We start from the raw sequence: 15,519 nt of genomic DNA, 5'->3' as shown, positions 1-15,519 counted from the left end.
ATTTTTGTTCTGGCATTTTTCAATCTGTGAATAAGAGTTTGTTGGTCAAAAGAATAGTTCCCTTAGTTTGTTTCAGGGTTGAACTATTTGAGACATTAATCTTAACTGAAAAATCATACTACTTATTGTTCCCTTGAGCTATAGTACCATCTGTGATTTATCTGGAAAGCCATGGTAGGTATAGAAACTAATTGCCTGCTGATGAAAGTCAGCTGTCTGAGAAAATTATATAATATAATCAACAGGAAATAGGTTAGAAATAGCCTGTAGGTTGATAGTCCTCTAGCATTGTCCTGGAGCCTAAGAATTAACAAGTAATCTTCAGGACACTACTGTGAGCAATCAGGAGAAAAATCATAGGAGCATTAAAAATATTTTATGATTATCATATCTTCAAATGCTTACATGCCATGTATTTAAGTTCCTAAATCCCCTTTACAACATTGTCAACTTGACCCAATTGATATGAACACCCATTCATTAATCTCCTTGAAGACCTTTTCCAGATTAATTGCATACTCATTTCAGCAAACTCATACACATGGTGCTTAGGGAGTCCCATGCTTGGATCTGTTCAACCTTGGAGCAGTGGAAAGAGTTAGGATATAAGCAGCAGAGTTTAGATGAGCCCAAACGTACAGAGGCTGGCCAGCAGGAAGATTCCAATAGTCTAGAGGTAACTCAAGCGTGAAGTAGGGTTTCAACAACAGATGGGCTGAGGTGGGGCAGAGACCAGTGGTAATGTTAGAGGTGGAACTAGATGGTCTTGGTGATGGAGCGGATACGAGGTCAGAATTTAGCTTTGGGTCACATAGGATGCAGAGATTGCAAACAATCTGGTTCAATCAGAGTCAGTGACCAGGGAGGTGTCTAGGGAACAGAGTTGTGTTGGGAGCCATAGACAGAGGCTGAGGTCTGTTTAGTTGGAGAAAATTTTGACTCATCTGTGACTAAAGCCAAACTCGTCTTGTGTAGCAAATTTTATCTGACTTTTGTTATGCTTCCTGTAGAAACCAGTAACTTCTTTGAAAGAATAGAAATTTGAAACCCCAGGTAGTTACTGAAAAAATGAAATCACTAGATTTCATAGTTCAAAACAAATGAATTTTACTACATAAGAATCAGTTAAAGCAAGCACTATTAGCCAAACATATCTTAGGTAATTATTTATACTTTAAAATCAAAAAGCATAAATGAAACACAATCACATATACTTTAAAACTGAACTGAATTTCCCTTCTCCACTCTAATCCAAACCCCCCCCCACCCTCCCCTCGCCGAATGCTTTTGCTACTTATCCTGCCCTTGAATTTTCCATATCTGCTTGTAAGGTTTGGGATTTCAACTCAAGCCCTCTGCTCCTGGTCCACAGCTACTGTGCAGCTCCTGGCTAACCCTTTCTTTCCCTTTTGAATCCAGAGCTCACAAACACCAAATTCGTTGCTTCCAGACCACCCCAAAACTTTCTGGAAGAATCCCGCAACCTCCTCTCAGAATTCCAACCAAGGTCCCAACCTGAATCACTCTCTCTTTGGTAACATAATAGCTGGGATGTTGGATGGATACTTACATTAACTTTTAGCTTCAAAACAAAAACTTTAACCCTGCGGTCTGCATGAATAATTCATATCTCTAACAAAGATAGGGCAATCCTCCTTTCACTCAGTCTCCAGTTCTGCAGCTACATGAGCCCAACTGCTAACCAAAAACAAATACCTGGAAAAACTCAGCAGGTCTGGCAGCATTGGCGGAGAAGAACAAAGTTGACATTTCGAGTCCTCGTGACCCTTCAACAGAACTAAGTTAAAATAGGAGAGGGGTAAAATATAAGCTGGTTTAATGTGGGGGGATGGGGGTAGAGAGGTGTTGGGGGGTGGTTGTAGGGACAAGCAAGCAGTGATAGGAGCAGATAATCAAAAGATGTCACAGACAAAAGAACAAAGAGGTGTTGAACGTGGTGATATTATCTAAAAGAATGTGCTAATTAAGAATGGATGGCAGGACACGCAAGGTACAGATAGCTCTAGTGGGGGTGGGGTGAAATAAGACTAAAAGGGCATAAAAGGTATAGATTTAAAAATAATGGAAATAGGTGGGGAAAAAAAATCTATATAAATTATTGGAAAAAACAAAAGGGAGGGGGAAGAAACGGAAAGGAGGTGGCAATGGAGGAGGGAGTTCAAGATCTAAAATTGTTGAACTCAATATTCAGTCCAGAAGGTTGTAAAGTGCCTAGTCGGAGCCCAACTGCTGTTTTATAGCTCTCTTCATTCTAACTCTGCCTTTGAGTACAGTAAGAACTTTTTGATATGTAAATTTCTTGGGTGGTCTGGCAACTTCTGAGGTCCAGAATTTTGATTACATTTACAAATTTAAGTTCATCAAAACTGATATTTCTCTCTCAAATAGTAATATAAACCATGAAACTAGATTGTAATACTTGAATAATTCAACTTTTTTTCCTAAGAACTAGTTATTTTAATCAATTATTCCAGTTTTCATGACCTGTAACAAATCCAATCACCCTGTTTAATTGGATTAAAACACGTCTTTTACTAGCTGAGATCTTAGGAGCCTGTCACTATTTTTAAAGTCATTGGTCCTCAGGTTTCCTGATAAATAAAAATTCAGTTTTAACTTGATTTAATTTCTAGATACTTTGGGGGAATTTTAACCCCAAAATTGGTTGAAGGGGTTAAAGTGTTAAGTCTGAATCCCAACCCAAAACTGCCTCCAACATGCCCAGTCCCAGTTTTAAGGGTTGGGGTTGTGGGGGAGCTGTTGGGGGTGGATAGAGAATGAGGTGGTGGGCAAGCAACCAGCTCTGAGGAGGAGGATTGGCATTTTTAAATATTATATTGAGACTGTGTGCTTAGTTTGTATTAACTATTTGAATATATTTTATTTGCCCTTGGGAAGCAAGCATCACTGGCAAGACCAACATTTATTGTCTGTCCCTAATTGCCTCTGAGAAGGTAGCCGTCTTGAAGAGCTGCAGTTCATGTATAGGTGCACTGCCAATCCTGTTCGGCGCAGCGACAGTGAAGGAATGGTGATGTAGTTCCAAGTCAGGGTGATATGTTTCTTGGAGGGGAACTTGCAGGTTCTAGTGTTTCCAAGAGGCTGTTGCCCTTGTCTTTCAGAGGTCATGGGTTTTAAAGGTGCTGTCGAAGGAGCCTTGGTTAGGTGTTGTAGCGCATCTTGTAGATGGTACACACTGCTGCCACTATTCTCGGTGGAGGAGGGAGTGAATGTTTAAGGTGGTGCATGGGGCGCAAATTAAGCGGCTACTTTGTCTTGGATTGTGTCATGCTTCTGGAATATGAGAGCTGTCATCATCTGGGGAAGTGGAGAGTATTCCATCACATTCCTGACTTGTGTCTTGTAGATGCTGGACAGGCTTTGGGGAGTCGAGAGGTGAATTCCTCTGACCTGCTCTTGTAGCGACAATATTTATATGGCTGCTCCAGTTAAGTTCCTGGAGAGTCATTAGCCTCAGGATATTAATGGTGGAGGATACAGTGATGGTAATGGCGTATAAATATCAAGGGAAGATGGTTAGGCGTTCTCTTGTTGGAGATGGTCGTTGCCAGGCATTTGTATGGCACAAATGTTTCTTGTCACTTCACCCAAATCTAAGATGTTGTCCAGGTCTTGCTGCATGTGGGCATGGACTGTTTCAATATCTGAGGAATTTCCAATGGTACTGAACACTGTGCAATCATCAGATCATATCCCTACTTCTGACCTTACGATGGAGGGAATGTCACTAATGAAGCAGCTGAAAATAGTTGGGGCTAGGACACTGAGGAATTTCTGCAGCTATGTCATGGGCCTGAGATGATTGGCCTCCAATAACATTTATGCAAGGTATGATTCCAACTAGTGAAGAGTCTTCCCCTGATTCACATTGACTTCAGTTTTTCTGAGGCTCCTTGATGCTGCACGTGGTCAAATGCTGCCTTGATGTCAAGGGAAGTCAGAGTTCAGCTCTCTTGTCTACATTTGGACCAGGCAGTAATGAGTTTGGAACTGAGTGGCCCTGGCAGAACCCAAACTGAGCATCTAAAACAGGTTATTGGTGAATAAGTGGTGCTTGATAGCTCTGTCAACGCGTGATGTGTGAGAGCAGGTTGATGAGTCAGTAATTGGCCAAATTGGATTTGACTTGCTTTTGTGAACAGAACTTAGCTGGGCAATTTTCCACATTGTCAGGCAGGTGCCAGTGCTGTAGCTATATTGAAACAGCTTGACTGGAGTCGTGGTAGGTTCCGGAACACAAGTCTTCACTTCTATTGCCAGCCTGTTGAAAGGGTACTTAGCCTTTGCTGTATACAGTGCCTTCAGCCATTTCTTGATATCATGTGGTGTGAATTAAGTTGCCTGAAAACCATCATGAAACTTAACACTGGGCTTCCTGACCCTCAAGAAACCTGTCTGTTCAACCCATATGAGGGACTGCTGAATTAGCAGGTAAATGCCTTTCCACTTAATTGCTGGATCCAGCATAACTACTTGGCCATTCCCCACCTCCCCTGTGATTGGATGATCTCTCATCCAGGGCTTCTGACCCCACTCCTGGATCATTTATTCCAGCCTCTAACATTCCCCCTCCAGTTTCATAACCAAACAATGGTTTGGTCTTTTTATTCCAGTGATTGCCTCTTCCTGATAATGTTCTCTTCAGCATACCATCTTTGTCACTTCCTCAGATTTATTGCTCTTGTTTACAACTTAGGAAGAGTGCTTTTCTTGACCAGCAATATTCTCTCTTCCAATTTATGCTTATTTACGCGAGAGCAAAGACTTTGTGGGATTCCAAAGTTCAAGCCTAAGAACCAGTAATAGAATGATATTAACTTATATTCAGTTTGGAGTTAGCTTGGCAATTTAAACACCTGTGCCTGGGTTCAAAGACACTTATGGAGCACCATGGACCTGTTCAAGAGTCAGAGTGTTAGACGGGTCATTAATGAGAATAAAGTCAGGAGACCTGTGTTGAACCAGCAGAGGCTGATCCAGTAAACGTGCGTAGTGGTCTTGGGTGTTAGTAGAATGACCAGTGGATTCAGTGAACCAGCAGAGGAGTAATGCAAGTGAAACCAAAAAACCAAGGATAGTGAAGTCCAGGGAGCCAGGGATGGTGAAGTTTAAACCCACAGGTTCATCATAGATAGTGGAGTTGATCTGAGGAATGGCTCTTGAGAGTTGAGGAGCACATGGGAACTGGAGAAGCAGTTGGAGAAGCTAGCCCAACCAAATACAATGGGTGACAGAGAAGCTCTGAAGGATCTATTGAGGCAGTGGCCACAGGAAGCAAATGGAAAACAGCAAAGAGGCATCATGAAGATGTAATCCATCCTGGCCTGTGCTCTCCTGTACCTCCCTTCACCCTCTACTCCACAATCAGTGGCACAGCCTTCTGCCATCTCAACCTTACTATCTGGAACTCGCTCAAAACTCACCAACTTGCTACATATTAGCTTGCAACCTGCACAAAATCTGTCTTTTTGGCTACACTTTGAAATACCTTTGCATGCTTTCTAAGTAAAAGATGCCACATAAATGAAAGTTGTTTCAATTGGGATTTTCTAGCTATTGTAGCTGTCACATTTGACTTTAGAGTTAGGGTGTGATTCAGGGGAAGAATTAAGCTGGAGATGAGGTGGCTATAATGCTGAATGAAGTTAGCTTGAGTCCTGCTGAAAAATCACTAGATTTGGCTCATTGATGATCTTTACAAATGCGTTGAATGCACTAAACTGAAATCGGGTTAACCTCGATAGTGTTAGCCAAGATGATGGTAGCATTACCACCTTTTATGACTAACTGTAAATTGGTTTTGAAGGCATAAGTTGAAGTTCTATATTCAGAGTATGAATAGGAAATTAAGATGGTTTGGTATCAATAAAAAAAAAGTGGTACATGTTAGAAACACAGAGCATCTAACATGTTCTTTTAGTGCATGTAATTTTTAATTTTGCTATGGAAGGAATTATCCGAGTTGAAGTATAACTTTTTTTCACTTCTTCTTAGCTTCAGGAATGAAAGCCACAGGCTGTAACTTGGATGAAGCGAATCTTCCCAGTGCCTTGTTATCACCCCTTCTGCCTTCTGTTGTGGTAAAGAAAGAGGCAATGACTCCAATGGATGTGGTATCGAATCAGGCATCATCTACAGTTTTTAAAGTATGATTTCCCACCCAATAGGCAGAAGTGCATTTTTTCAATGAGGGGAAAAAAGCTACACAGTTCTTCTGTTTCCCTGTTCTATGTAATGCCCTATTCTGGAAGCATACCTCTGTCCTCTCTTTTCCTCCATCATTAGTAGCAGCTTGAATGTTAATACTTCATTCACTGTTAATTTTGCCTTTTCATGTTTATTCCTCTTTGATAAATTTTCAGTAACTCTTCTGTGATCTTAAAATTAAGCTTTTGATATTTGTGTAGTGAGTTTCAGATTTTGGAAATGTTGAATTTTTGTATCAAGATTTGTCAGTGTGATTTAAATTTGCTCAACTAGTCTTTTATTATTAACATTTGTTAATGTTGATATTTGGTTTTGCATGTATGCATTTGCCTTCTGACACTACACAACCACCACCAGTTGCAGTATGTTCCAAACTATCAAACCCATTCGACACTGCAAGGGTGTAATATAAGATCTTTCAATTATTTTTTTAATTAGTAAAAAGTAAGGATGTTTATAATAATATTGCTTTGAGTTAGTTATATGTTTTATTTTGTTCAGACTCAAGAGATGGGGGCAGGACAGCAACCTTTGGAAATCTCTTCAAATGTCAAGGCAGGGGTCCCATTCTCTGCATCTACCTCTCATCAAGGGGGAGACAGTGAACAGCGCCAGCAAATTCAACCAAATATGTTTCCAAGTACAGATCCCCTGACTACTGTACAGAAACAAGATATTTCTCAGCCATGTACTTTTCAAGCATCAAAATGTTCCAGCCAGCTCCAGAATAATGAAGGTTTGCTTCAGCAAACAGCCCAGTTTCACAATGCTCACATATTGCTAGATTCAAGGGAGGTACAACCAAGAGAAATTTTGCAGTCTGGTGCAGCCAAATTATCTTTATCCCAATTGCCTGAGTCTACACTGCAGCAAAAGCAACATCAGCAGCAGAAACAACAACAACAACAACAATCACAGACACAGGCTCTGCAGGAGCATTCACCCAACGTATTTCAACCAAGCGGCAATATGTCACAGTTGCAGAATGCTTTGCATTCTATGCAGCCAGGAAACTTTCAAACAAATGCCGACAATGGCAGAAGTGACAATGTTAGTCTTGTTCAACAGGCTTTGGATGCTACTCAGCAACAATTGACCTCTGTGTTATTTACTGGATCTGGCCCATCCGAGTCAATGCAACAGCCTGTGGAACAGTTGCAAGACCAGATGAATGCAGATCTGTTCCATCAAGTAAATGCTATGCAGAGCAACCTCACTCAAGGTCTGTTCTCGAGTTCAGACAACTCATCGCTCCCTAGGTCCGATGGTGTTCTCTCTGGACCTGAGAATTCATTGTCAAATCAACAAGTGTTAGAGTCTTCAACAGGCATGTTGATGGAAATGCAACAGAACATTTGCCCTGGCTCAGGACAACTCCAATCTGACATGTACCAGTCCTCTAAAGTAATGAGTGTCCAAGGTTCTTTAAATGGAAACCTCCAACAAGCTGATATTTTTCAGCAGACCACTCATGTTATGTCTGGTTTGCAGTCCAATGATGAAAACCAGCATCAAATATCCCACGGTGGATTGTTTTCACCCACTACAACTGTTGCAGGAAATGAAAACAAAGGGAACCCTCAGCAGCAAACTTCTTCCTCAAATGTCTTTCAATGCTCTAACTCTATGGTTACTGTGGAGGAGGCCTCAGTGCAGGCAAGTCAAAGACAAACAAATATGTTTGAGTCTATTGTGCAGATGCAGCAGAGTGGAGACAGTCAGCCTCAAGTAACTTTGTTTTCTAATTCTGATGGGATGATGCATGTCAAAACTGGTGGCTCTTCACAGCAATCTGGGATTTTTCAGCAGAGTGGGGACATGATGTCGATGCAACCTGGAAACTTTTTGCAGCAATCTCATCCATCATCTGAACTGTTCCATCCACAAAATTCCCTAAATCAAGTTCAAAGTGCAGCCCGTTCACAAGAATCACAGTCTGGACTTTTTCATTGCTCGAGCACTGTTCTACAACATCAGAACACTGCTGCTTCCCAGGATCAAGTACAATCAGCATTGTTTCATTCTCAAAATTCACTGGCAGTTCTTCATGGCTCCTCAATTGGCCAAGACCAGCAACAAAGCACTCTTTTTCTTTCTCCAAACTCATTGCCTTCACTTCAAGATAGCAACATGTCACAAGAAAAGCAACAGATAAGTTTTTATTCACCACAGAGCTCGATTGGAACACTCCAGAGTTCAGGAAATCCTGAGCAGCAATCTGTGAATGTCTTTCAGACCCAGACACAAATGCCTCAGATTCAGAGCACCATGATTCCTCAAGAGCAGCAACATCAACAACAGCAGCAGAGCCTTTTTCAACATCAGGTCACTTTGTCCTCTTCCCAGGCTAACACTTCTCCGCAAAATCAGCAAGCATCAATCTTTCAGACCCAACACACAATAGCTACACTTCACAATAGCACTTCGCCTCAAGACCAACCTCAGAATGTTATTTATAACTCTCAAAATACAATTTCTTCAATAAATAACAACATGACTTCCCGGGAACAACAGCAGAATGTGCTTTTCAATTCTCAGAATACCATGCCTCCGATGAATACAAATTTGGCTTCCCAAGAGCAGCAGAACCAAACTCTCTTTCATACTCGGCCTAATATGGTATCAGTTAATCAAGAACAGCAACCATCCATGCAATTCCAAAATCAGACTGCAGTTTCTTCACTTCAAAATAGTGGGACACCTCAGGGAGATGAGCAACAGTCATCAGTTTTTCATGGCCAACCTCAAATGCAATTGGTTCAAAGTTCAGGAGATTCCCAAGATCAACAGGTCACACTGTTCATTTCCCAAACTTCAATGTCTGCATTACAAAATGATATGAATCAACAAGAGATACAACAGTCCACTATTTTTAATCCTCAAAATAATGTGCCTGTCCTTCAGACCAACACGTCTGTAACGGGTCAGCAACAGAGTACACTTTTTCACCCACAAAGAACTATGAATCAGCTTCAAAGTACACCTGCATCAGCTCAACAACCGACTGGCTTGTATTTGTTTGGAATTCAAAATGGTAAGTGTAACTTAAGGATAAGCAACTTTACTGATTGAGTGAAAGCTGTTTGCCTGCCTAATTTCCTTTTTTAAAAAGTGTATTTTTGCCCCAAATCCATGTTATTTTTATTGTACACTAATATTTTGCTAACTTTTACCTCTGAATCATAAGGTTCCGGGTTCAAGTCCCACTCCAGGGATTGAGCACAAAAATCAAAGCTGACTCTCTAGTACAGAACTGAGGGAGTACTGCATGTTCATTCAAGTAGCGAGTCTCTAGGAAGTCATGAAGGTGAGGGCCAGTCCCCAGTGGACAGTTTGTGCAGATCCGGCAGACTCTACAATGCTGAGGGAGTACTGCACTGTTGAGGCGCGGTCTTTCAGATCAGATGTTAAACTGACGCCCCATCTGCCTGCTTGGGTAGATCTAAAAGATCCCGTGGCACTATTTCGAAGAAGAGCAGGAGAGTTATCCTGGTGTCCCGACCAATATTTATCCCTCAGTCAACATAACAAAACAGATTATTTGGTCATTATCACATTGCTGTTTGTGAGAGTTTGCTGTGCACAAATTGGCTGCTACACTTTCTACATCACAACAGTGGCTACATCTCAAAAGTACTTCATTGGCTGAAAAGTGCTTTATGATGTCCTGTGGTCATTAACATTGGTAAAATACAAATCTTTCCTTTTTTAACATAGAATTCTTCAATAGGCATATAAATCGTTAAAGGGTGATAAAAGAAATAGGGGCGATGATTAGGGACCAATAAGGAGATTTATGTATAGAGGCAGAGGGTATGGCTCGGGTACTAAATGACTGCTTTGGCACCTTCATGAGAAAGGCTGGTTGTGTTTAAAGTTGATAAGTCACCAGGAGCAGTTGGGATGCACCCAAGGCTTTTGAGGAAAGTAGAAGTGGGAATTGCAAAGAAATTGGCTATAATCTCCCTCCTTTGATACAAGGATGGTGCCAGAGGACTGGAGAATTACAAATGTTACTCCGTTGTTCAAAGAAGGGGGCAAAGATAAACCCAGTAACTACAGGCCAGTCAATTTATCCTTGGTGGTGCAAAGGGTATTAGAAACTATAATCCTGGATAAAATGAACATTCACTTGGACAAGGGTGAGTTAATTAAGGAAAGTCAGCATGGATTTATTCAGGACATATTGTGTTTAATTAACTTAATTGAGTCTTTTGGTGAAAGGAAATAATGGCAGCATGGATATGAGCTCAGTTGAATGATCGGAACTATAGAGTAGGAGTGAATGGTTGTTTATTGGACTGGAAGATGGCATGTAGTAGGGTTTTCCAGCTTGTTTTTTTTTTCTTTCATGGGATGTGTGGATATTGCTGGCTAGGCCAGTATTTGTTGCCCATCCATAACTACTCTTGAAGGTATTGATGAGATGCCTTCTTGAACCGTTGCAGTCCATGTGGTGCAGGTACACCCACAATACTGTTGGGAATGGAGTTCCAGGATTTTGACCCAAGGACAGTGAAGGAATGACGATATATTCCCAAGTCAGGATGGCGTGTGGCTTGGAAGGGAACTTGCAGGTGGTGTCCCTATGCATCTGCTGCTCTTGTCCTTCTAGGTGACAGAGGTCCTTGGTTTAGAAGATTCTGTTAAACGAGCCTTAGTGAGTTTCGGCAGTACGTTTTGTAGACAGTACACACTGCTACCACTCTGCATTGGTGGTGGAGGGAGTGAATATTGAAGGTGGTGGATGGGTTGCCAATCAAACAGGCTGCTTTGTCCTTCTTGAGTTGCACTCATCCAGCCAAGTGGAAAGTATTTCATCACACTCCTGACTTGTGCCATGTAGATGGTGGACAGGCTTTGGGGAGTCAGGAGGTGAGTTACACACCACATAATTCCCAGCCTCTGACCTGCTCTTGTAGCCACAGTATTTATAAGGCTGGTCCAGTTCGGTTTCTGTTCGGTGGTTACTCCCAGGATGATAGCGGGGGGTTCAGTGATGGTAATGTCATTGAATGTCATGGGGAGATGGTTATATTCTCTCTTGTTGGTCATTGCCTGGCAACTTGTATGGTGCGAATGTTACTTGCCACTTTTCAGTCCAAGCCTGAATATTGTCCAGGTCATGCTGCATATGGGCATGGATTGCTATCTGAGGAATCAAAAATGGTGCTAAGCATTGTGCAATCATCAGCACATCCCCACTTCAGATCTTAGGATGGAGGGAAGGTCACTTGTTATGATCCCAGCTGACATTACAACTGGACGAGCCTGATCCCAGGGTGGAACCCGGTTTGATCGATCCTAACTTTTATTTGTTTAGATACGTGGAGAGTAGCTACTGAACAGAGTTACCAGAGTCAGCTGATGAACTTTTAACAAAAGAATAAAACATTTATTAAACAAGAAAAGATTAACTATCTTACAATATGCCTTCATCCACAACTATACCTTTTACAGATATATACAGATTAGTAAGGATAACACAAGTTACAAAAGCTGTCTTATACTTTAATGTTTACAGTAAGTACAGTCCGTGTAAACTAATTGGTGACCTGTGGTCAGGTACACCACACTCTGAAACCAAGTGACAGATGCCACTCCAAACAGATGTTATGGATCTCTCTTCAACTCCCCCAGACGCTTGTCACACCATGAGCCAGCTGGTCTCCCTGAACTCCATCTTTCACATGAGGGTTTCCACTCTCCAAGAACTCGCTTTGGAATAGTCTCCCAAACTGATTCTTTCCCACAGATGCCTTCCGCAAGGGTCCACCTCAGGGGTTTTGAACTCTCCTTGCGATGTTCCTCTCCCCTGGGTCACCACATGCACACTCACTCTCTCTGACTTCAGCTGTCAACAGCACACTGCTTCACATGCCCATAGCAAAGAGTTACAGACCTTCAGCTGTCTCTTGGACTTTCAGACTTCTCACAAGCCATTTTTGTTTTAAATCTGCTTCCTGCAGCTTTTCTCTTAAAGCATGAAGTTTGGAGCCTTCCTCTGCACCTCACTATTACCTTCACTTAACAGGACCTTTTCCAGGTTCCTGTCCATCATTGGACTAGAAGGTGGCCTTGGGACTTTCTCCTGTTCCACTCCCCTGGACTTGGGGACTTCATTCTTTGGGGAAACCTGCTTCTGCTGGCAACTGTTTCCAACTGAACTCAAACTGCTTCTAGTGTTTTCTGTCTGTGTGTGTGTGGGTGGGCCCTGCCTCTTTGGGCCCCTGTTGCTAGGCAACAGCACAGTTTTTTTTCTACTCTTGTGTTTGCTTTAACTTCCCCCCAAGAGTCATAAAACTCATTAGGAATGCAGGTATACAAACCGCTTTAGACCTACTGTCTCCCTCAAAAATGAAACTAAATCCCAGGTTTCATTTTTTAACCCACAAATAGAAAAAAATAAATTAAACTTCGACTTAAAGATATACCTTATTCTTAACATATCCAAATACAGATATAACTTATTTAAACTATCTCTATTTCCTAACACATTGATGAAACAACTGAAGATGATTTAGCCTAGGACAGTACCTTGAGGAAACTGAGGAACAACCACCTTCCTTTGTGCGAGTTATGGAGAGTCGTCTCTCTCCCCCCCCCCCCCCCCCCCCCCCCCCCCAAACCCCACATTGTCAAGTGCAGTCACTCTCACCTCATCCATGGAGTTCAGCTCTTTTGTCCATGTTTGAACCAAGGCTGTAAATGAGGTCAGGAGCTGAGTGGTCCTGGCAGAACCCAAACTAAGCGTCAGTGAGCAGGTTACTACTCAGTAAATGCCGCTTGATAGCACTGTTGATCACCTCTTCCCTCACTTTGCTGATGATCAAGAGGATGGGAAGATAATTAGTGGGGGTTTGATTTAGCCTGCTTTTTCTGTACAGGACATATCTGGGCAATTTTCCATATGCCAGGTAGATGCCAGTGTTGTAACTGCACTGGAGCAGTTTGGTTAGAGGCGTGGCTAGTCCTGGAGCACAGGTCTTCAGTACTACTGCAGAAATGTTGTCAGGACCCATAGCCTTTGCAGTATCCAGTGCCTTCAGCCATTTCTTGATATCACGTGGAGTGAATTGAATTAACTGAAGACTGGCATCTGTGGGGGAGCTGAGGAGGCTGAGATAGATCATCCACTCAGCACTTCTGACTGAAGATGGTTGCAAATGCTTCAGCCTTGTCTTTCGCACTGCTGTGCTGAGCTCCTCCATCATTGAGGATGAGGATATTTGTGGAGCCACCTCCAGTGAGTTGTTTAATTGTCCACCACCATTCACGACTGGCAAGACTGCAGAGCTTAAATCTGATCCATTGATTTTAGGATCACTTGGCTCTGTCTGTCCCATGCTGCTTCTGCTGTTTAGCATGTAAGTAGTCCTGTGTTCTAGCTTCTCCAGGTTGGCACCTCATTTTTTTGATATGCCTGGTGCTGCTCCTGGCGTATCCTCCTGCACCCTTCATTAAACCAGAATTGATCCACCGGCTTGATGGTAATGGTAGAGGTGAGGGATATGCTGGACCATGAGGTTACAAATTGGTTGTTTTAGGACCACTGCTTTTCTATATTAATAACTGAGACTTGGGTGCGCAGGATACAGTTTCAAGGTTTGCAGAAGACACAAAACTTAATATACTTCAAGAGGATACGGACAGACTGGTGGAAATGTTAAGCAGAGAATCATGAAGTGGTACACTTTGGAAGGTGGCAGAGGCGGTACATTTTGTAAGGCAGCACAAGGAGAGGCAATGTAATATAAAGGATGCAATGCTAAGGGAGGTGCAGGAACAGAGGCTCCTTGGTGGGATATGTGTGTATAAATCATTGAAGGTGGCATGACAGGTTGAGGAAGCAGTTAATAAGGCATATGGTATCCTTGGCTTTATAAATAGATATACAGTACAAAAGCAAAAAGTTACGGAAACCTTTATAGAACACTGGCTTGGCCTCAACTGGAATATTGTGTCCAATTCTGAGCACCACATTTTATGAAGGATATGAAGACGATAGAGGATTCAGGAAAGATTTACAAGAATGAGGAACTTCAATTACATGAATAGATTGGAGAAGTTTGGGGCTCTTTTCCTTCAAGAAGATTTGATAGAGATGTTCATAATCATGTGGGGTCTGGACAGAGTGGATAGGAAGAAACTGTTCCATTGGCAAAAGAGTTGAGAAGCAGAGGGCACCGATTTAAGGTGATTGGCAAAAGAACCGAAGGCTACATTGGGTAAAACTTCTTTACGCAACAAATGGCTAATATCTGGAATGCTCTGCCTGTGTGTGTGGTGGGGGCAGATTTAATTGTGGTTTCAAAAGGGATTGGAATAATTATCCAAAGAGAAAAAAACTTGCAGGTGTGTGGGAAAAGGCTGGGGAATGGGATTTGCTGAGTTCTTGAAGTGAGCTGACATGGACTTGACAGGCTAAATGGCTTCTGCTGCGAGATCGGTAAGACGTGCTAAAGCCAGATGTTGGGGGTCCCCCCAAAGACCGGCTTCCAGTCAGGTGGGGAACAGAATGCTGGAGGCCACAGGACAAATTAAATGCGTTCCACCATCCCTAATGGGCTAGGGGGAGCAGTCCCAGAATGGGGAGAAATCAGACTTATTTTTGGGTGGAGTCTGGGGTGGGAGAATTGGGGGAGGTCTGGGGTGGGAGGGGTTTGGAACCTGAAGCTGGTTGGTGGGGTTGGGGTCGTTGGGAGTGCAGTTGGAATCAGCCGGGGCTGGGGAAGGAGGGTTGGAATTGGGGACCAGGGAGGTTGTTGGAATTGAAGGCCTCACTGAATTGGGGGTGGGGAGACCTTGTGGTTTTTAGAATTGGAGGCCTGAGTGGGTGAGGGTTGGGGGTGGTGTGGTTGCAGTCAAAGACCTTGAGGGTAGGTGGAAATCAAAGATTGGTAGGGAAAGATCAGAGGCCTTGTATGGAAGGTTGTGGGGTTGTTGCCTGACAACAGGGTTTGCCCAAGCAGGCACACATGCTGGATCCAGCAGGTGGATGTAAAGGCACTCACCTCCTGCATCTGGCAGCCCCCACCCCGGTATAGCTGCTGGGTTTCCTGAGCAACCCAGTTCCCTCCAACTAAATTTGAAAATTTTGCAGCCTCATTGTAATATTTTAACATGCCAACCCTCCTCCTTGGAGCAGGTTGGTTAACTGCCCATCTTTCCTCCTCCATTAAAACCAAAAGTAGGCAGGTTGGTGTCAAGATTCTGATTTTTAAGACGTCAGCACCCTGCCACCCCTGCCCCAACGCAAACCCACTTGCT

At 42.7% G+C, this 15,519-nt stretch overlaps 2 protein-coding genes across 3 annotated transcripts in view; both read left to right on the top strand.

Moving 5' to 3' along the window:
- kars1 (lysyl-tRNA synthetase 1) overlaps positions 1–15,519 on the top strand; it is a 531,769-nt gene that overhangs the window by 382,654 nt on the left and 133,596 nt on the right. The window lies entirely within an intron of this gene.
- nfat5b (nuclear factor of activated T cells 5b) overlaps positions 1–15,519 on the top strand; it is a 205,639-nt gene that overhangs the window by 146,575 nt on the left and 43,545 nt on the right. For both annotated transcript variants that reach the window (XM_078544498.1, XM_078544499.1), the window contains exons 11-12: positions 6,037–6,188; positions 6,751–9,283. In XM_078544498.1, coding sequence (XP_078400624.1) covers positions 6,037–6,188; positions 6,751–9,283 — 2,685 coding nt within the window. The remainder of the gene's footprint in view (positions 1–6,036; positions 6,189–6,750; positions 9,284–15,519) is intronic.

Source organism: Cetorhinus maximus, chromosome 6, assembly GCF_964194155.1.
Source record: "Cetorhinus maximus chromosome 6, sCetMax3.hap1.1, whole genome shotgun sequence".
Taxonomy (NCBI): domain Eukaryota; kingdom Metazoa; phylum Chordata; class Chondrichthyes; order Lamniformes; family Cetorhinidae; genus Cetorhinus; species Cetorhinus maximus.
This window is presented reverse-complemented; position numbering and strand designations above follow the sequence as displayed.